The sequence below is a fragment of the Stegodyphus dumicola genome, chromosome 3, assembly GCF_044657685.1.
Source record: "Stegodyphus dumicola isolate Sdum_Otavi_A_Nest chromosome 3, ASM4465768v1".
Taxonomy (NCBI): domain Eukaryota; kingdom Metazoa; phylum Arthropoda; class Arachnida; order Araneae; family Eresidae; genus Stegodyphus; species Stegodyphus dumicola.
The window spans coordinates 181,262,403-181,285,197 of NC_140770.1; the positions used below are offsets into that span (position 1 = coordinate 181,262,403).

At 31.5% G+C, this 22,795-nt stretch overlaps 1 protein-coding gene across 1 annotated transcript; it reads left to right on the plus strand.

The window, feature by feature from the left end:
• Positions 1–2,335: 2,335 nt before the first annotated feature.
• Positions 2,336–13,864, plus strand: LOC118188429 (uncharacterized). Its single transcript, XM_035358869.2, has 5 exons — positions 2,336–2,495; positions 4,617–4,743; positions 7,142–7,284; positions 10,613–10,748; positions 13,453–13,864. Exons 1-5 carry the CDS (start codon positions 2,459–2,461, stop codon positions 13,700–13,702), a joined length of 693 nt encoding a protein of 230 aa, XP_035214760.1. The 5' UTR covers positions 2,336–2,458; the 3' UTR covers positions 13,703–13,864.
• The last annotated feature ends 8,931 nt before the right edge of the window (positions 13,865–22,795 follow it).

The window sequence follows — 22,795 nt, forward strand, 5'->3', positions numbered from 1 at the left end:
AATTAATTAAGCTATCCATATATGCATTATTAATTCTACAATTGTAATACTTCAGTTCAAACTATGTGGTGTTATTAGGTACATCACAGTAGGGAACTTGAAAAATGAGCCATGCCTTCTCCGGATTTCGAACCTGTTGACTGCCAACCGGACGTGCTACAACTTACACTATGAAGGCAAGGAGGGAGAGAATACCTAATAACTATTGTTGAATAATTTTATTTAAAAGGAAGAAAAAGCATTCCTTTTCCTTCAAATTCTTTAGCAGTCTTCAGAAATTAATTTCATAGAATCATTTAAGAACTTGGCACTTAATTACATGGCACCTGCTTAATTAGGACTTTCTCTTGATATTATTAATAAAGAATATTAATTTCTTTAATGAAGCACAGAATAATATACTGTAATTACTCAATGTATGGAAAATTAATTAATTAAATTTTAAATTAAATTTTAATTTTGTCTCTTATAATTATAATAAATCTATATATCGATATTAAGAATTATTTCTCTAAAACGACCATCTCTACCAAAATGTCTGGAACCGTGAATAGTCGCCAAAGAAAATTCTTTTTATTGTGAAATTATCGCACGATTGTAATTCAGTAACAATAACAGTGTAATAACTTCTGTCATTTGGCGTAAAAGTGAAGACTGTTTTACCTTTTAAAATTTTACCCGTACTTAAAATAATGTTTGTAATATGTAAATAATTATATCAGTAATTTAAACAATTATTTGTGCAAAATATTTGTTATTTAGAATTTAATAAATATTCGGTAAATAGTTAAATCATTCAAAATGCTTTAATTTTTAAATATTTTTTTTTTTTAATTTCAGAAAATTTAAAGTTAAAATTAATAACAAAATAACAACCTAACCTGGATATCAATGCTATTTGTTGAACAATACTTAGAAATATCTCTTAATGAAACAAAATGCGCATGAAAATTAAATAATGTGCAGCCTTTTAAATGTGCAAATTCGAAAATACTAAAAGTACCAGAACTGAAAATAAACATACTCAGAATGTTTGGCAAGGGATGTCCTGCGGAAAATGCAGTAAAAAAATTCTCAGAAAGAGAAGTCCTAAAGACGTCTGAGAATCAACATCTTCGCGTATCCCAGGACATGGCGAATCAAACAAAACATCCCCAGGGCGTGAAATTACAATGTCCTCAGGATATCTGAGAATCAATATACTCAGGATATCCTTAGTATGTTCAGAGATGTTGCAACTTAAATAGAACATATTGAGGATATTCTGTGCTATAGAGAAATGTTTAGTAATTACTGTTTTCATTAAAACAGGAGCTGTTAAAATATATGAACACCGATAACTAATTTTCAAATTCGATACTAATTTAGTGAATTTATGTATTAATTAGTGTGAAACTAACTGAATAGCTGTTGCCTCAAAATTCACACATTTCGCTGTCAAAATTTATTTAATTATTAATGGGACGCTTTGTTCAAAAAGACAGTTTAATAAAAAATAGACGTAACTGTTATGTTTATGAAAAATCTTTCGATGAAACCGTCATTAAGTACTGTATGAATCGAAAGCAAATTTTTTCTTTTTAATTAGTTTCTAACGAAATATCCGAAATGCTTAGCTCTGTTTCAAGCATCAAATTCAGATGACTCCTGGGATTTCGCAAAAACACGTTTTGCGTAATTTTTTTTTTTTTTTTTTTTTTTTTACTTTTTATCAGTTTAGGTAAAGGACGGGATGTCTTTTCTTGCAATTCTCTTTCTTATAACCACTTTTGTATTATTTCCTTAGACTACTTTACATTTCATATTTATCAAAATAAAGCAAAATCAGAAGAATATTAAGTACATTATAAAAGAAGTAGCTTTAAAATATAAAACGGCAAACATTATTTTGCAATACCGCTGAAACAACTATTTTAGTAGTGATCTATAGAAAGGGAAGTTTCCGCAATCTTTGAAAGATAGTATTCTGGAAGCTTCCACTAAGCAACATCTGAAGCGCTGGAAGTGCTCAGAAGGTCAACCCCTTGATGCACATTTTGTGACTTTCTCAAGGTCCGAGGCCTCGGGGCGGCAGCAACTTTTTTTTCTTCTTATCTCTTACTATCTATCTAACAGCCGGCCGGGTTGTCCACTTGCGCAATAGCTGGGAGGGGCTTTGAATCCATCACACATTCTTTATTTCCAAAAGAGTTCGGGGGAGCTAATGAAAGTACGTATTTCCAAAAGACGAATCACATCAGCTCATGACGCAGCCCAACGGTTGGTTAGCTGACGTCCGTTGCACTGTTGTTTTTGCATTTTTTGTTTGCTTCCAGTTCTGGAAATTCAAGTGACGCTGAGAAAATTTCGAAAAAAAATTTCTCTTCCAGTGGGTATAAAAGATTTTATGTCTGCTTAGGAAATCACTTTTGTAATTAACCGTTCCTGAGTTTCACGTTCCTCAAAACTTACTCAAAAGATGAAATCTCTTCTTGTAGTACTGCTGCTGGCAATTGGTAAGTATCTCTTACTTCTTCGAAACAATGCTTACTAATAGTAAACATTTTTGTAGTTTCAAATTAGATGGGGTTCAAAATAAAGATAAATGCATTACATTTTGCGGCTTAAGTATTAGTCAAAATTGATAGATTTTTATTTGAAATATAGATTATTTTTCTAGAAAATTATCCGGCTTGTATTAATTGATAAATTTTTAGTCAAACTTCCGATGGTTCTGAATTTTTGATAATTTTTTTATAAATTTGCTTTTTTTACTAATCTTTACGTCTACTAAACTATATCGATACAATTCTTAAAAATTAAGGTAGAGTACTTTTCTTAGGCAGTTAGATTTAAATACTCGTTTTACTTAAAATAAATCTTAGTGTATGAAAAGAGCTATTTGATTATAATCAGTTTTAGTCTGAGTGTAATCTAAATGAATGCGATACATAATAAATGTATTAAAAATTAATAATTTTTTAGCACTTAATAGATTTACAATTTTAATAGTAGGTCCTTGTTTTAGAAATAAGATCTGATTCCTTGAGAGCTGCCTTGCTTGAAACTTTGTAAGGTATTTTTTCCGTCCTTTCCACACGCCTACACGGTGTGACTGGAAGCCCGCTGAACACGTAAGCAGGAGGTCCGGAGTTCAAACCCTGGCGGATTTTTTTTTTTTTTTTTTTTCAGTTTCCTAACATTGATGCAATCTAATGTTTTTTACAATTTAACAGTATAATAGTTCATAATTCTGCAATAATTAAGCAAGTATAATACCGCAATCAAAAGCCCTTAAAAACTCTCTGAACCTTGCCTTCAGTAATGATTTAATATATACCTTTTTTTAAATTTTAATTATTAAAATCAAACTTGGAACAGAAAAATGCCGATATGCAATGAATTTTGATTAGCTCTTAAACGTTAAATAAATTAATGAAAAATGGTTATATTAAATTATGCTAGTTTTAGTGTTATACGAGTAACGCATTATTGATAAATTATTTCTGACATTCTTTTTAAATTCCTTTCAAAAACTCCTTTTGCAAAAATTATTTACTTTTATCCCTAAATTATTAATAAAATAACAATAATTGCATTACATCTGCAGAAAAATTAACTTACTATTAATTTTTAATAAATCGGGAAAATATATCAGAATATATTTGGGTAAAAATTTTGATATATTAGGTTAAATTTGATATATATAGGTAAAACTGGGGAAACCTAAGATACGCAGCTTCAAATAAATTCCTACTCCAGTTCTGTAGTTTGAAAGCAATGTCCAGTTCATTAAATAATACTAAATGAATAAATCAATAAAGTTAGAAAACTGATAATCTTTTTGCCTTTTAGGTTTTTGATAAATGTATTGTGAGTTCGTAAAGAAAAGAAAAACTACCATTTTTAACAGGAAAAAAAAAAAAAAAATGAGTACAAAGAATAAAAGCTCAAATGAGCTACTTGTCTAGAAACAACATATATATATTTCCCCTTTTCAAATATACAGGAGATGTATAAATTTTCTCTTTTTACGCTTAAATGCATATTTAACTAGTATGCTATAAAATGTTTCGCTATTCCACCTGGGCCATCTTTATACATTATCTCTGCCGATAAACCAAATTAAATTTTAAAAGGGCCCTTTTAGGCTTTCAATTTTTTTTATTTGTTATCTAAATCTTATCGATTAATTAATATTCATATCGCAAAAGATAATGCTTCGTTTTATTGAATGACACTTATTCTTTCTTTTAAACGTTGATGAATGTATAATGTAATTAATGCATTTTGTTACAGTTAGTCATCTTCGATCAGTTTACTTTACCCAAACATATTTAATTGAAAATGCTAAAAGGAGTTAAAAATAAAATATGAGAAACAAAGTGTGAAATATAGAATACCTCTGATCTACTGTAATAGATATCACAAACGGTTAAATAACAAAAATTTATAGTATTAATAATTTTAAACTTCTTAATTTTTGTATGAAATTATTTTATCAATTTTATCAAGAAATGTGGCCACAGATTTAACCTATGAAACTTTAGTTAGTTCTTAGATTACTATTATTATACTCTATGCAAATGATTTATACAATGTCTTACATGAATTACATGAGGCAATTTTATTTCCAGCTGCCCAGCAAGCATATTCACAAGCATGCCATATGCGAGAAGTGGATCTATGCATGGCCATAGGTATGTTCCATTACCAAAGCAATGGTGTCCCTGCTGACGAGGACAAAGTCAATGAATGGTGCGAGTAAGTAACGCCTGACCTTCCTTTCTTATTTAAGGTAGTTTCTCGCGTAGAAAATAACAACTTTAAATGCATAAAATAATGAAATACTTTTATTTTTCTGATTTCAAAATCGATGGCTTGAAAGTCACGTGAAGTGGATAAACGAATTATTATGAAATTATAGTATATCTTACTTCGAAATGAAATTATCGTATGTCTTCTCAGCGTATATCTTACTGATAAAGGTAATTCCTCATAAGCATACAAAAAGCATAACTTAAAATAAAGGTAATTGCAGATTCTCTTGATTTCTTCCTGTTGAAAGGTTTGCTTTCAATTAGTGATTAAACAATTTTTAAAGTCTCATTTTTGACTTCTAGATTATTTCATATTTTAAGTTTAAATGAACAGCAAAAAGCTTGAGCGATAGGCTTAGATTACGCAGGTCATACCACCGCTTAAAGTATAGTCGCGCAAGACGCACCTTTTAAATATTAGCCGTAATATCGCGCCAACTATATTGTTCTATATTGTTTCATATCGTGTTTGCTTCTTCCCTGTAATATTTGTAATAAAGACAGCGAAGAGAATTTGATTCGGTGCTTAAAGTGAAAAAAATGGGTACATAATAATTTGTACGCTGGAGCTGACAAGAAAATTAAAAAATTATTTTCGTGATCATTGTTGTAATTTATTGTATTATAAATAATTTAATTGAAAAAAAGAAAGGTTTATTATAATTATCCAATTTTAAACTCAGTACGGCTTAAGATATAAGTAGTACGACTGAGAATACTGTTTGTCTATGTCGTATTAAATTCGTGTGAATATTTTTATTAATTTTACTGAAGAGCGTAAGACTGTATGGGATTTTATTGCAATAAATATCAACAACGACAGCACAAGATATCATTACCACAAATAATTTTCATTTTTTCATAAATCGTACGATTGATACCTATTTTTCAGGGGTACGATTTACGCAATTTCACCCTATTTCTTAAAGAAACAAATATCGAAAAATTAATATAAATTTTAATTTGAACACTTAAAAGCATAAAAATAATATTTTGGAAGAAAATAATATTTTGGAAGAAAATATAATTTGTTGGAAAATTTTTATTTCACTTTCATGAAATTTTTTAAATGAAAAATGGCTAATAGACATAAGATAACTGAGATAATTTATTTTTAATGCCTACATTTTATTAGAAATATAAAAAATAATAGAGGAAGAAGATGGTAAACGCATTTTTGTGGCAGATACTTTAAGATCTATATTGGAAACAAATCAATATTTTTTACTGTTAGAAACCACTCCAATGCAAACAACACTGTTAAAAGTAAAGTTAGCATCATCTTTAAATCATTATTTAACCATCAATGATTTTTCCTAACAGGAAAAGTAACTGTCATAATGTTCATATTTCTTAAATCTATAAAAAACTGGTTCTGGAATTTTAAACCGCACACGTAACAAATTGCAGTAAACCCAAGTCGCTAAATTTCTTCTTTCCTCATATATTCCTACAAATTATAGTACTATTAATTTCCTTATTATGCAATTCAAGGTTTCTAATGAAATTTCTATGTAAGTAAATAATTCTAATGTTAAGTGTAATTGTCACGTTAGAAATATTTATTCACTATTTTGTGTCATTCATATTTAGATAGCAAATGAAGGTTAAAACTGAATACATTTCTTTCATCTACGATCGCATTTATTAGGTATAATGTAATAAATAAATAAAAATAACAGTAAAATTTTCTATAACTAAATGTCATTCCTCTCCTCTTTAATAACCTTATGTTAGAAAAAGCTTTTTTTTTTTTTATTATCTCTTTACAAACATTTATCTACCAAAGTGAAAAATTAAATAAAAATTCAAGAATTTAACGGAAAGGTTTACAAAATATATGATAGTATTTAGCAAAATGTCTGGGACTTTATCATTTTAACCTGTTTAACATAAAAACTTAATTATATAGCAACTTTCTGTTAAAAAGCGTTTTAGTACCTCAGATAAAAGACGAGTAAGATTTATTCGACGACAGTTAAAGAGAAATAAAAATCAACGAATGCAAGAAAGCCGCATTAATTAACGAAGATTATAATTTACCTGAAACGATGTCTGGGATTGGATACTATTAATTGATGGTTAATTGCAGTTGAAAAAGATCACTGTGTTCAGTTGCTAAAAGAGCTTCTGTTAAACAGAAATACACGCTTTATTTTACATGGTATATCTTTCTATCTTTGATATGAAACAGGTTTAAAAGCCTAATAAGATTTTAAGATGAAATGTATCGAAAAAATTGTTCGAAATTTATTGATCCGCAGTTGAGAAATGAAAATTGAGTTTTCTTTTGAAAGTGCACTATGGTGTTTGGTATAAACACATTATATTTTGCCTTGCAGAACAATGAAAGAAGTGGAAGACTGTATGGGTAACTATTCTTCCAAGTGCTTATCCCCCCTACAGAGGGAAGTCCTCGGTCTTTTCTCCGATGGTGATGCACCCGCCAGGTCAATGTGCACTCCTGGATCAGAAATCAGAGCCCGTAAGTAAAAATAAATAAATAAATAAAATAATAATAATAATAATAATAATAATAATAATAATAAATAAATAAATAAATAAATAATAGTAATAAATTTGACAATCTGCTTAAACCTTCGTTCAGACGATGGTATAAATGTTATAGAGGCTTAGTCACAAAGGCATAACATGTAGGAGTTCCGTTCACACCTGCGAGACAAACACATGAGCCGTAGCCAGCAGGCTACGGCTTCTATAATTGAGAAGCTGAATCTGCGCATGCGTGGATTGCGTCTGCAGCTTTCCCGCTCTGTTTTCCCATTCACGTTTCGCGTGTTTCGTCTGACTGGTCGACTCTTGTACAAAGTCTGCATAAAGCTGGAAACTTCGAACTTTATGCCAAAGCCCCTAAATCAATTTTTGTGACGTAGTAAGGGCTGGTTACCTAGCAATAAAGCTCATCTTAAACCATTTATGGCATTTATACACCCGTCTGAACGAAGCCGAGTACTCCAGCAGAACATTTGAAACTTGAATTAAACTTCTATCCAGCAATGCGATAGGAATCATTGGAACTGACTTATATTTAGTTAGTCGTTCTTGTTGTGTAAAAATATTTTTGGCATAGAGTCCAAACAATGGATTCAACCGAACACGGAATTAAATTATGTTATTTAGATAGCATCACAGCAGTTGAGAAATAAATGAAAAATCTTCCTGACAAAGACGTGATTTTCCCACCAATGGCCGTGCGGTAAAGTCGCTAAACACTAGTAGTTCGACGGGAGTTTGAATTCTGGCTGACGGGCTGGCTGCATTGGACTCTCCATACTTTTCCGCATATGTTGTGAAACAGTAGATACGAGGCAGTTTCCTTTAAGGCCTCCAAAGCATTCCTTCTCATAAGCAGATAGCCATTGAATACCTTTGCGTTATTTAGTTAAGTTAACATAACTGCTATTTTTCTTTATCTTTGAATTTTCCTGTGCTGTGAATTTGTATTTATTTTAAAAAAGAGTGATGTCAAATTTTCATTGTTTTGTATTATATTCATTTTTTTATTTTATTCTCTTTCATTTCGTTTGTTAGCTAAACGCTCTTATTCAATAAACAAATGTTCAGATAAGTACTTATGAATTCGAATTACTCTAAAAAAAAAATATCTACTACGTAAAGCACACAATATTGCAAATGTCAATCAGAAAATTTAAATATAATATTAAAAGTTTTTTTTTTTTTATTATGGAACTTACTAGTAATTACTGCTCAAAAACTTTATTTCATATTATTAAAGTATCTATTCGAATTTTAATTAAAATTGCACATTAATTATATCAAATATTTTGTATGCAGGTATCTTACTAACAAAAAAATGTCGCAGAAAAACAGACAAGTATGAATGTAATTTTGAGTTCTTTCAACATTAATATACCTTTATTTTAGATAATTAAGGCATAATTCGTCATAGAAAGATCGAAATCTGTTTCCACAAAAGCTAGAGGGATTTTTATCCTTCAAATCTTGAATTAAAGAATAATTTCGATTAACCGATTTCCTTTTGGTATTTATCTAGGAAACAATTATTTGAAAATTTCTGAAACTTAGCTGGATGTTTATTCTTTTCTTAACTGGACAATGGTAATTTTGGTAGTTATCTTAAAGGAAGTTTTCTGGGAAAATAAATAAATAAATAAAAAATAAAATACGATAAACTAGCTTCCTTCCTCAAGTAACAAGCAAAGCTGCAATTTTACTGAAATTTTAAAGTTTGGCTCAGGTTACAAAATAAAGGGCTAACAATGAAGTGAATTATTTTTATCACCCCTTAACGGTACGATGTCGAAACATGCATTTTTGGCTATTTATATATGACTTATTCTCTTGCGGTGACTCTTTTATCGCGGGGGGAAGGAAGTTCTACACTAATGCTTGTAAATAAATTGTTATATATAAATCAAATTCTTAAAAATATTTCATTTCCCTTAAAAATAGATCCGGGTTTTCAAATTCTTAAAAAATATTTCCTTTGTAATAATGAATTTGAAAGTTCGGGCTTTTTGGCGCCCGCTGACAGCATGGAAAATTAATCTTCTGAAGGCCAAAACGCCCGAGACGGCCTTTATTCAAAAGACCACAACTGCGTGAAAAGGCCGAGTTTGCAATATTGCTTTCTTTTTTCCTCCTAAGGTATGCAGTAGCGGATGCAATTACCTCAAATGCATTGTATCTGTTTATTGCAGACAACTTGTCCTAAAAGGTTAAGGGAAGCTTCTTTGTTAGGGAGTAGAAAAGATGTCATTTAAAATCTTCACACTTCTTTGTGCGTTAATGGAAGGGGACGGGAATAAACAAACGAGACGGAATGAGCATTTCGGCATTTTATGCATACAGGTTAGCGAAGGCTTTGGTTTTCTAAAGGTTAAGTTAAATTTCCCATTTATAAAGTTAATTTAAATATTGTGCGTATCTTTATTTAAATATAATTATTAAAGACAGAGAAAACATATCATGTGTATTGTTTACAGCGAATACTGGATATTATATGTAGTAGAACGGCAACAGTTAGTAGAGCGTTTATCATAGACATACAGTGAATTTTATTTTTAGTCAATTAAATATTTTGTGTTGATCTAAAAAATTCAACCCAGATCTAACATTCCAAAAAACCAAACAGAAAACTTATAAGGTTAACCTGAATTCGGTTATGCTAAACTCTAGTCTAATATTCTTCAATTGCCGGAAGAAGTATACGGTTTTTCTTTGTTTCTCCTTGTTTTACTTATTTTACTTTAGCAGCTGTGTTTAGTTTTCGATGACAGAACGTTAAGAAAATATCAAAATACACAAACATTTTAATTACTGCTGAGTGTTCTGTGTTAAACTTTAATTTGAAGTCACAGATTTTAAACAATTTACAGAATTAAGCGTCTTGAGGAGCGGAAAGACAAAATAAATTAAAATTATTTGAGCTAAAGTGTACGTTTGAAGCCGAACAACGTGGCTCTGTTATTTCACGACTGCTAACATAATTTTAATCAAAGCACTCAAAGCTTATAACAATATTACTTTAAGCAGGAGTAGATAGGAGTTTTCCTGAGGGAGGAATTTGAGGAGATTCTCTGCCAGTTTCTTCTCTTAAGCATAAATTTTCTTCCCTTATTTAAACTCATTTCATTTATGCATTTTGATAGTGTATACAAAAAGAGTAGATATGAAGGAAAGATTTAACGCTGTAAATAAGAGGTTATTTCAAATAAACCTTATTTACCAGCATAAGATGCCCATACTTTATAATTTAAACAGAAGTTTCTTTTCCCTAAGCCTTGTTAACAGTTTTATTTCTTTTTAAGGTTATTTGCAACACGCTGAATGCTTGGCTGAGGGAGCAGAAAGTGATGAATTTAAAACACACATGAGAGATCTCCAAGTTGCCATTGAAACCCTCTTTGATGTCCAATTTAAGCAGAGATTCCCTCTAATGTGCTGGTATGTATAACTTATTATTCTGCCTTTAGATTATTTCGTAAAATTTTTGTAACTTTCGATTATTTTATAAAATTTTTGTTTGTATCTAGAATTAATTACTTTTCAAAAACTCAAAGTACTCAATAAACTTAGTCCTAACAAAACAGAACGTAGAATAACAAGTTAATTACATACTCGTATATTGTAAATTTGTAATGAGTAGATAATTTCAATCTTGAATAATACAGCATTTAAGTCAACAATGACGTCACTTCACGTCGGAGATTAATTTCAGAGAGTAACTAATTGCTAACATGATTAGAAAAAGTAATGTAAAATTTCTGAAGGTTAATAAATCCTTATAGTTTATGAATAAATATTGCAATTATTTTTTTCTCCTTTCGGAAAAAGTACAATTTTTAGTCTCGACTAGTTACTCACCTTCATAACACGTTTATATCAGATTTCTTTATTTCTGAATAATTTCACCCATTACTTCATTCCCTACTTTTTAAGTTCACTTTTAAGTGCCATTTTGCAGTATTAATTGGTTTTTGAAGACTTTCATTTTTCAACAATTGTTTAACATACATATAAGAAGGAAAAAAGAAGCATTTTTATTTATTTTAATAAATAACCTGTGTAGATTATTTGCTACCATAAATATCCACGCTTTCTAGTTGAGGTTTAACATATGTTTGAAAGAAATCTTGCCGGTTTCCTAAATTTATTAATTTTAACTGCGTTTGACATCCACTACATGCAGAGGAATTCAACTAATTTGGAAGAAATAATGATTTTTATTATATCTTTATTCTTAATTTTTTTTTTCTGAACATTCCTGAAATGTTACCTTTTAAAGCATTAAAAATAGACAACAGGGCTTACACCTGAATAAAATTTATTTTCACTTCATTAATTAAAATACATTTTAAGTGAAACACTGTAAATTTTTTTTCCAGAATTCATTGAATTGAAGCGAGAAATGTGTCGGAAAGAGCATTGAATACCATTTTTTAAAAATAGAAATTCTTTTCTCTTAAAAACATCACTTAATTCAAAATATTTTACAAAGTAGATAAAAAAAAATCACTTACCATGTTTATGATAGCGAATCTGCTTCAACAGTACTATTCTACTAATGCAAATACTTCAAAAACATTTTGAAATAATTTTTAGTAACCAAAAATTATCTTGTTTCTTAATTAAAAATTATCTTGTTCTTGTAATCAGCGAATTGATTGCGGTTAAATTGATAATAATTATTTGTAAAGATGATTTAAATGCTTTAAATTTAATTAATATTCTCATATTTTTCTTGTGTATAAATATTAATAAACAAGAAAGCATCCATTTGCTCATTACGTCATTAGGGCAGAAATTACTACGTTGAAAAAATATGTATGTAATAATTTTTATGTGTATTGTAAAAGGCGTTATAGGTAAAAATTATTTCTAATAAAGTGGCAATAAAATTTAAAAATAATTATAGGCTATAATTGTCTTGAATATATTGTGATTTCAATATTAAAAGAAAAAGGCAATTTTAATAAATATTATCGCACTAGACACAACTTAATGTAATTACTTTCGCCCATGACACTTTTGATAGCATAACCAAATGATAATATTAAAAGACGAGGAAAAATATCCATCTAAATAGGATTGGAATTTAACTAGTTTAATGTAAACACAACAAAAAATATATAAATAAGTATTTTCACAGAATTTTAAATTAGGAAAATGCTAAACTTGATTTATGTTCAAAATGTTTTAACGCAAAAGTCCGTTTCTGAACTGTTCATAACAGTTTCGAAAATTATTTGGCCGATACTATGCACCTAATATTCATATTCGAAGGACATCCCTCGTTGATTGGCTAAGAACATGTAAACGTAAAATTTTAAATTATGCAAAAAAGCAACTTTACTTTAGGTTTTTTTTCAAGGGATATATATATTCAAGGGATTATATTTTCAAGGGATATTTTTTCATTAAGAAAAATTCTCGATAATATTTTTTGCTGCTGAAGAAGAGGGACTTGTGTCTGCCTATCTAAAAATCGATAGTTATTCAAAACGTACGCCAAACTAAAGTTGTTTTCTTCCAATTTTAAATGGCTAACTAAAATCAAAAGCAAGCTCTTTGGCGAATTATTTCCTTACTTGGCGACATTTTTCTGACACATTGCAAATTTTTGTAAAATATTTCGATCTTATTTGGCGACTTATCCATATTTAGTTATTTTACTTCGGTTATTATTTTTCCCCAATGGCGGGCACTTGCTTATAACGGCATTGGGTACTACTAAGACCAGAAGTGGTGGCCATTTTATTGTGGAGGCACCTGGTGGCAACCGCTACCTCATATTTTATATCCATACCTTCTCCGGTCTTCTCTCTCCTTATCTACGCCCTTCGGTATCGCAATCAGGCCCCCCTAACCACTATACCGTCTGGGCGGCTCGGTTAAAAAGTGATTCTGCAACACTTGTATAAAATTAATAAAATTAACCAAATCATTGATTACAATAAAAGATTATTTTCTGTGTCTCCGCATACAAATAAATGGGCTTGGAAATTCGATAACAATAACCGAAGGAAAACATTAACTGCGATCACATAAAAAATTACAAATGAGGTACAATTTTCCAAATGTTTTATATTATTATAATGAAATAGTTATTTTAAGGGTTCTTCTTTAAAGAACAATTTTCCTTTTACAGTGGTTTCCGACGATTTTACGAAAGCATTGATGGCATGACAGGCAGACGTTGCGGTGACGGTGCTGTAGAGATGACTCGCAATATCATGAGTATGATCATCTCTGACCTCCCCGAGACCCTGTGCAAGCGATATGAACCTCAAAGCCAAGAATGTAAGGCCGTTCTCCCACCCTCTGGTACCCCCTCAAAGGGAGAAGACAACAAGTCACAGCTGGGAAAACTTCTTGACACCGTATTTGGTAACCTTTAAATTATCTGTGATCTTCCACTAGCCGTTTGTGATTAGTAGTCGCAAGCATTCCAGTTCAAAGAACATCAATACACGATTGAAGGGCATTGTAATCCAACTACAAAAATGTTCTTTTTAATGTCATATGTCAAAAATCACAAAATGCATGATGACTGAATTTCATCGGCCATTCATAATTTCAGTGTAAATACGTGCATGTACCATTTACAAACTACGATGTTTTGTACCTCTTTTTTTTTTTACAGAAATAAAAAGAAAATTTAAAAAAACTTCGCTTTAAATATTTGTTATTCTTTTATCATCAAAATTTTAGATATGTTTGATGAACATTTTAGCTATTAATGAAATATGAAATATGAATTAATAGTTTTGGATATTAATGAAATATGAATCAACATTTTAGACATGTTGTATCAAGAAATAAACACCAGATACACACCAAATGAGATTAATGTAAAGTACAGGCTTAAAAGTAGGAGGACCAACGAGGTTAAGTATAGAGGCAGTTCACACATTTTTTAGACGATGTATATTGTATTCACAGAACTAAATTACATAAAATTCTTGTGTTTTAAATGTTCTATTTGACATCCCTTATTCTGAACTATCTTTCGACACCGCAATTTTCAGGATAATAAGGCCTTTTGAAGTGGCAGAAGAGGTATTCTATCCCATTCCTCCAGAACAGCTTTCCAGAGTCCTGTTAGGGTTTTGGGACAACGTTTGGATAATGCAGTTTTTAAAAGTCCTAAAGCACAAAAATTTATAGGTGACACATCGGGAGATTTAGTAGGGATATCAGTGAAGGGTATGGCCTTGATGCCAGATTTTTGTTCCATTTCTTTTAGGAAATTTACAGTGGATTTTGATGTGTGACTGCTAGCTTTGTCTTGATGGAGTCTCACAGATTGACGGCACTGTGGGTAAAGCGATGGTATTTCATTCAGAAAAATAGGCGATAAAATATGTTCCTGATAGTATTTTGAGATAATCTTGACATTTGTTTGCGCTCTCTTTATTTTTAACTTGCCATTATAAGAAAAACCAGCAACAATCATGAATCTCTTAGAAAAACTTTCTTTCGATTCTTTGAACCCTGCACTTAAATTTTTTTCTTCCCTTTTATGATAATAATTTTTGTTGCAATCATTTAAATACACCCATGCTTCATCTATTGTGACAACTGTTTTCCATTTTTCTTTGAATAAGTGTTTCTCATATAGAATTCTGCAGCGTGTCCTGCGTTGAGCGATATGCTTTGGAAGAAGACGATGCACATTGAGTTTTTTAGCTTTCTTAAGATTTAAATCAACGTTTATCATTTTACACCGAGCATTTTAATGATTTTGCAACTGTCCTTTAACTAGGAGGATTTTCTTTTAACATTAAACAACGTACCTTTGCAATAGTCGAAGATGTCCGTTTTTTCTTTGGATACTTGTTTGGAATTTTTGTCGAACTTGAGGCTCCAATTTGACTTTTTTTTTTCTTTCTTGTTGACGATATTACCTATCGACGCTTTAGATATCACAAAACCATGACTCTCACATCGTTTTTGGATAACGGAGTATGCATATTTCTCTTTGGAAAGAGCGTAAATGTAACCTTCGAACCACTGCTTTGTTAAGTTCGCCATTTTGAATAAAAACAAAACTTTCAAGCCACAGACGATAATTTTGACTTTTAGAAACATAGTACAATTGCAATTACTTCTTTTGCAGCAAACGAATTTTTATTATCGCTTACCAAAATCGTCTAAAAAATGTGTGAACAACCTCTGTAAAATATGTTTTATTCTGTTTCTCTCTCTCTCTTTTTTTTTCCAGCTACACCTTTGGAAAGTAGCATACCTGGAGGAAACCGTAGATGCATTAATCATTCTACTTCTCTATTCTTGTAATGTTAGTTGGAGGAAACAAAATATACTACATTTTCGTAACTCAATTAAGCATCGTGTATTTGCCACGAAGACGTTTTTAAATATTTACAGAATCTTTGATGCTTTCGCAAAGCATTTTAGTTTAGTTTAATAAAAAATGCTATTATATTCAGAGATACACTGAAATACAATACTGAAATACAATACTAAGAATACCAATTTTACACTTCTTTCTTCAAAACGTACTGTAAATTAAGACCACTAAATTTTACCAGAAGTTGACATCGAAATATTTTAGTCCAATGCCAGATAAAAGAAGATATCTTTGGATCAAATAAAATCTAAGTTAAATATATAATTAACAACATGTCTATGAAAGAAACGATACAGTGTGCATATGCGTGCGTAACTCTTGAAACAAATAGTTATAATCTTGGACAAAGTTGTGGAGTCATTAAAATGTTTTCAAGCAGCAGAGGTGAAAAATTTGCACGTAACCGGGAATCGAAATCCTGATCTCCCGGATACGTGTCGAGGTTGTGTCTAGTTACACTTAAAGCAACACTTCTTAAAGGAGTGAGAAAGTAACTTATACACTCCTCCTTTTAAAGGAAGTCTGGGGATAAGGGGACCGAGTCATCAAATCCTGGTTGCGATGAATTATCATCCACCACCTTTTAGTTCGGATGCCATTGTATAGTCATTATTTTTTTTAAAGCAGGAGAGATGAAAAATATGCAATGACCTAGCCACGGTTCAAAATCCGGAACTCCTAATACGAGTCGAATACGCTTCCAGTTACACAGAGAAGGCATGCGGAAAGGAGGGAGAATATACCTTATAAAGTAATAAGCTGTGGTTGATTGTCAGTCGTAATGTCATCGTTGAACAACATTTTGCTAAAACAAGTAATGGGTTTATTGCGTGTTTATTAATCCAACCACTGTCAAACAGAGATAACGTGACAGGCATTTTATGCTACTTTTCTTCCTACACAGTGCCATCCCATGCTGCGGAAAGCTTCTGATTTCCCGTTTCTCTCAAAATTATCCATCCAGGATAGCTCTTTTTTTAATTGCGTGGTTTAGTTAATCATAATGTTGAAACGCATTCTTTTTGCATTTTCCCTTTTCTTTTTGAAGGCACTCAAACCAACATTATGGAGTTCGAGGAAAACTAAAATACTGAAATAAACCTAGAAAAAATACTGACGCACAAACAATTCTCTGAACTAATTTAGAAAACTAAATAGAAACTAATTTAGGAACCTGAAAATATAAAAACGTGAACAGTAAAATAATTATTAATAATACAAAAGCTTTTAAACTACGTGACCACAGGCTCTTAAAGAATCGTATTGTGTTTACAGAGTCAAAAAAATAGTAAATTGATCCTTATATATAGCTTTCAGTTTATAAGCTAACCTACTAGCTTAAGAACTTTAATTCTAGAAATAAAAATTACAGAACATTTTTACAAAAAATGAACTTATTTTTAAAATCAACTTTTCAGAGTCAAAATAGTTAATTTCGTACATTTAAAGTCAACTATTCACAATAAAAATGGTAAATTTGAATGATTGTTACTTCACTGTTGAATATGACGAATTTTATTTCTGAGAATGAATGAATATTACTTCACTGTAAATTAAATACCACGTGCACCCATTTTGAATGACAAAACTACTTCGCTACTTGAGTAGATGTACATTTATTCATTTTACTACAATACTTTCTCAAAAGGCCTGCAACAAATATTTCTTTTAAGTGAAAATGATTTCTGTCTTGTCAAGACATAAATATAACAAAATAATCTCATCTATATAACCTACTCAAAGTCATTTCATCTATAAAATCTATTCAAATCATAAGTAATGAAAAACACAGGAAATGTCATCTATATAATCTACCCAACTCAAAAGTAATATCATCTATATAACTAATCCAAAACACTTTATAAAAATTCGTTGAAATTTTTAAAGCACTGAAACTGGTGTATTGAAATATTCTGTCAAATTAAATTACTCCATACTGAAATATTATATTGTTCATTTTAACTGTATTTCTGATATTAATAATAAATTAGCTTTGAAGAGCAAGTAACTTTAAATTCTCCATAACTTCGGCATATGTTGTGCTTGAAATAAATAAATATTTACATGATTTTTAATGCACAAAAAAACTAAAGTCTATCTTTCAAATACTCTTCTGAAACTTAATTCATCAGCTTGCTTTAACACATAAATTAAATTTAAAACAAAAATCTGAAAGCATTCAGATCTGAAGCCCCTTTAGGCATATTACGCCTAAAGGGGTCTTTTTTAACGTTTTCTGTGTTACCTTTATTTATTAAATATAATGTTCTTTTCATTTACACCATAAAATTCAATTCAACAGCAATGTCACAAAATAATTTTAAAAAGAGCATTATTTGGTGGCAACAATTTGAAAAGTGAAACGTCGTTTTATAGCGGGCAATGCAAAATGCGAAAACAAAATTAATAGCCCGTTTGACTAATAATAATATTTGGATGAAGAATGTGCATCATAATTCCATTGAAATATCTCGGAAATCCTCCTCTTCTCCTGTAGAAATATTAATTTTGTTTCTCAGTATTCCTGCGAGATCGATATAAGAAAATAATGAATGATCCAGAAATGCGTAATCAGTAAACCACTGTGCATTTTAAAGTTTCCTTAAAATCTTCTAGTAAGGAATAATTGCTCAAGGTTTAGTCTTACTAACTAATTAGAATCCACTTAAATTTTCTAAATGAAGCATTTTTCTTTAAACTCATTTTTCTGACTTACTAAAACTAGCAATTTCATTCATGGTAAAGCTAATTAGTATTTGTCACACCACAGCAGCTCTCTGAAGAGAAAAACAAATAATGTCCACTCAAAGAAAAAACAGTATTTCTTACGAAACTACTGCTTGTTGACTTTTCTTTGTTTTACGCAGTAATTTCTTACTTTAGCAGGATGTTTTCAAGCAATATTTCTTTTCAATTGCTGTGGTTTACGCAACGAATTGCTCATTCTTAAGCATGATACATCAAACATTTGTACTGTTCAAAGCAGAAAATTATTGTTAAAATAGCACCAGAATTTCAAGTTATTCTAGAAGCTATTTATACGAATTATTGCATTCTGCTTCCTCCTTTTTCTGCTGCCCTTTTATTGCAGGCACAAACTGAACACGTTATGCAATTGACATCATAATAAAGCTATTTTAACATAAAAAACCCTGCTGCGACATAATATGTCATAACTTAACAGCTCTTGATTAATTTAGTCAAGACCAAAACTATTGTGAATATGAGGAAAAGGAATATAGGAGCTTTAAATTCTCCATATTAAATTCTCCATATAGGAAACCCTGTTAAAAGTAAAATATTGCAGGCAAATTTAAGATCTATGTAAACGTTAGTATTTATTGACCATGATCATAAAATTAGAAATGCAAACATTAATTTGGTTTCCTGCTCATCAATTTCCAAATGTATTTGGAGTTACATAACGTTCTTTCACTTTAACCATCCGAGCGTTACGGGATTTTCTCTGAAATTTCAATGTTCCCCCAAACACCTTGAAAAAGCTGTATTTTCTTGATTATAATTCCAGAATGACCCTTTCACTTTTTACATGAACTTATTTCCTTCCAATATACACTCAACCTGAAATCGGATTTATTCGAATCAGACAGGAATTTTACTGTGTAACAAATGAGAAAACCATCTTTCGATACGGAATTAAGACAAGGATTTTCCGGAATTTTACGTCCATAATGCTCAGAGGATTAGCTAGCAAGGTTACGGAACAACATGCCAAAGCCAGAGCTTCAAACTCAAAGCTTAAAATTTATCTCTCCACTAGTAAACATTGCCAGAATGCAACGAAGATAAATACGTTCTCGAAACATTAAAAAAAATTAAAGGAACATCTACAGGCAATCTGAATTGTCTTACTCCTTTTAATTGCTTTCAAGCTTCGGTTTCTGCAAAAGGGATTATCTATTACTTGTTTTCAAAAATCATTAATAAATCTATTTTACGAAGTACATATACACGATCATTGAGAATCCAACAGACAGATGCATTACAGTCATCTTGTATCTAGATGTACTTTAAAACTCAGCAGTTTTGATTACAATCAAATTATTCACCATGTCGCCTATATACATATATGCAACATTTAAAATAGGAACAAAATTATTAAACATAAATGGAACTAATTAACAGTGAACTTCAAATTCATAAATTTTAATAAAGGACATGCGAGCTTTAAAGCTATACTTTGCATTCTTTTTCTTGACTGCAAAAATTATACGTCACTCTTTCCCCGCCATGGTTTTATACTACGACATCACCCAACCGCTGCTAAGGATTAACCCTTTAACTGTCAAGTTATTTTGATGATTTGGGTACACAAATTGTCAAATTTTTATATTGGAAAAACCAAATGTCGCCGAAATAAACATCTCCCGATATATATTCGGGTATGACAATACGATGCACTCAAAAAAAAAAAAAAAAATTACCCCGAGAAATACTCGGGCGTGACATTTTCGAACACCAGTGCTGTGCCCGAGATAATCTCGGGCATGACAGTTAAAAGGTTAAGACTAGGATTTTCCGGCTATAAATACAACGGGAGTTTGCACAGTACTTTTCCTCAAATGCTGTTACAAACCACATCTCTAGTTACGTCTTCTTTATTTATTAACTGAAATGTAAACTGCGTATACGGATATTGTGGGACGCGTTTAGCATTCTTAGTGTAGTAGTGTAGTATAAGTTTTAAGCAAAAGTGTATTTCTGAATAATTGTTCCTGTGCAAAATAAAATGATGTTTTAATCATAAGCCAGTTGTGATTTTTCTCACCAGTCGTCATCTGGGCAACTGTCTTCTCGACTGTGACTAAAGAGAAAATTGATTTCATCTTTCTCAAAAACTGCAATATATATATATATATATATATATATATATATATACGAGAAAGCCCGGGAGTCATACGAAATGACCGCTGTTTTAGATATTATAAATTGCAATTAAAATGATTTGTGCAAAGGTGTCTGCTAATTCAAACTAAATTACCCAGAGCAGGCGGCGAGGACGCCCCTTTGCTTACTGCCCCACGGGGTATACCCCTTCTACTTGCTTAATTGCTTAAAGATAAGGCAATGAAAAAAAAAACACTGGCGGTACATTTCTTAAGAGCCACCGCTAGCTGAATAAATAAAGATGATTTAAATAATAAAATGTTAATTCACATGTCAAAGATCTCTTTGTACACGACATTTCTTGTGTAGATGTTTCCATCATCATTTTTAAGCTCGCCTAGCAGAGGACCATCTATTATTTTTAATTTTACGTCCTTTCTTTCACGAACTCTTGAACAGGCAATATAAAGTTGACCGTGTCCAAATGCAGGCTCAGGTAAAAAAATGCCAACACGCTTAAGCGTTTGGTCCTGAAACTTATCGATGGTCATAGCAAACGCAAGTTTTACAGGAAATTGTCTACGTCTCAGTTGAAACGGCAACCCTGTGCCGTGGTAACTTCACCCCATTGGCTAGTACAGTTATGCAAGCAACCAATAAACTATCGGCGACAAACAGACACTTAAACCGCATTAAATAAAGATATTTATTTATTTCATCGTTGCCGGTTTCCGAATTCTATTATATATAGTTGTTAAATTTATTTATTGAATGTTAAATGCACGTGCTTTTGTATTTTTGATTTTTCCGGCTTAGCTTTCTCATAATATTCGTCACGCGCTGTACTGCACGGGGAATAAAACAATTTACAGTTACGCAAGGAACCAATAAACTATCGGCGACAAACACTTAAGCCGCATATATATAAGATATATATGTTGTTGTTTGCGTATGAGTTCGTAATAGATTGCATGCACACAGAACCATTGATATGTTGATAAAATTTATTTTATCCCAAAGAAACACTTCACAATCTGGTACTTTCCACAGGAATACTCGTACAGATCTTCGCAGTATCACAGAACACGATCAGAAGTTACACAACAAGCTATTAGAAATGCTAAGCAAAAGCGAATGCAAAGCGCAAATTCTATACCCAAAATTTTCCCTAAGCTAACAGCTAGTAACTGAGAAACAGATGCCTTTTCCGTTCTTATATAGTTTCCCCCAGCCGCAGAAAGAATTCCAGAAGCAGAAAGTACTAGACATTTCTTGAATGTCTAGTACTTTCTGCTTCTGGAAATTACTCGAAGGCATATGAGGGCCGGATCCGCTTACAACTACGATAGAATTAATTACAGTTATTCAATTACAATATTTATTACGGTGACACAGAAGCCGGATATATACTCTCATGTTAAAAAAATAAGCAACAAAAACTAAAAGGAAAAGGTAAGAACGTAGAAAGGGGGAAATATACCATTTACTTATGAGGTAAAGGCTGCATCTCCGAAAGCATATAGCAACCAAAATTACGCAATCCCGCAGTCACACCACAACGCCTTAGAAAGGAGCATGCAGGACTTATGTGTCGGCTTACAAATAGGGACACTTCCCTGCAACTTGATATAGCCAAAGGAGAAAGCATGAGCCGAAGACACTATTTGCACAACGAAATGCGTTGGAAGTTTATCGGGATATTGCAAGCTACTGAAATACCAATCCGCTGTTGTGAGAGAGCTGAATGTGCATCGTAGTGTCATCAATAGGATGTGGAATCATTACTAAAGGGATCAAAATCACTATAGAAGACGGGGTCTTCACGCCAGAGAATTATCATACGATAGCTTCCTGTTACTATTTGCAAGACATCGTAGATCACTAAAAGATGACAGCTGGCGTCGCATCTCTCTGCTGATGCAGAACGGCCCATGCCCTTCCCAAAATGTGTCGCATCGATTACATGAAGGTGGACTGTACACCCCGACCTATTAATTGTGTTTCTTTATTTCCATCGCATGTCAGAGCGCAATTGAATTGGGCCCGTGAACGTCGCAGTTGGACATCAGAGCTGTAGGGCCACGTATTCTTTGCGAATAAGTCTCGATTTAATATTCAGAATGATTCCCGAGGGCAATATTATGGCCAGAGTCAGGAACACGCTTTTTGGACTCCAAGCATCATCGATAGAGACCATTACAAAGGATGAGGCTTACTTGTACGTACTGAGATAACAACGAATTGCTGCACCAAACTCTGCGTTTTCCCTGGT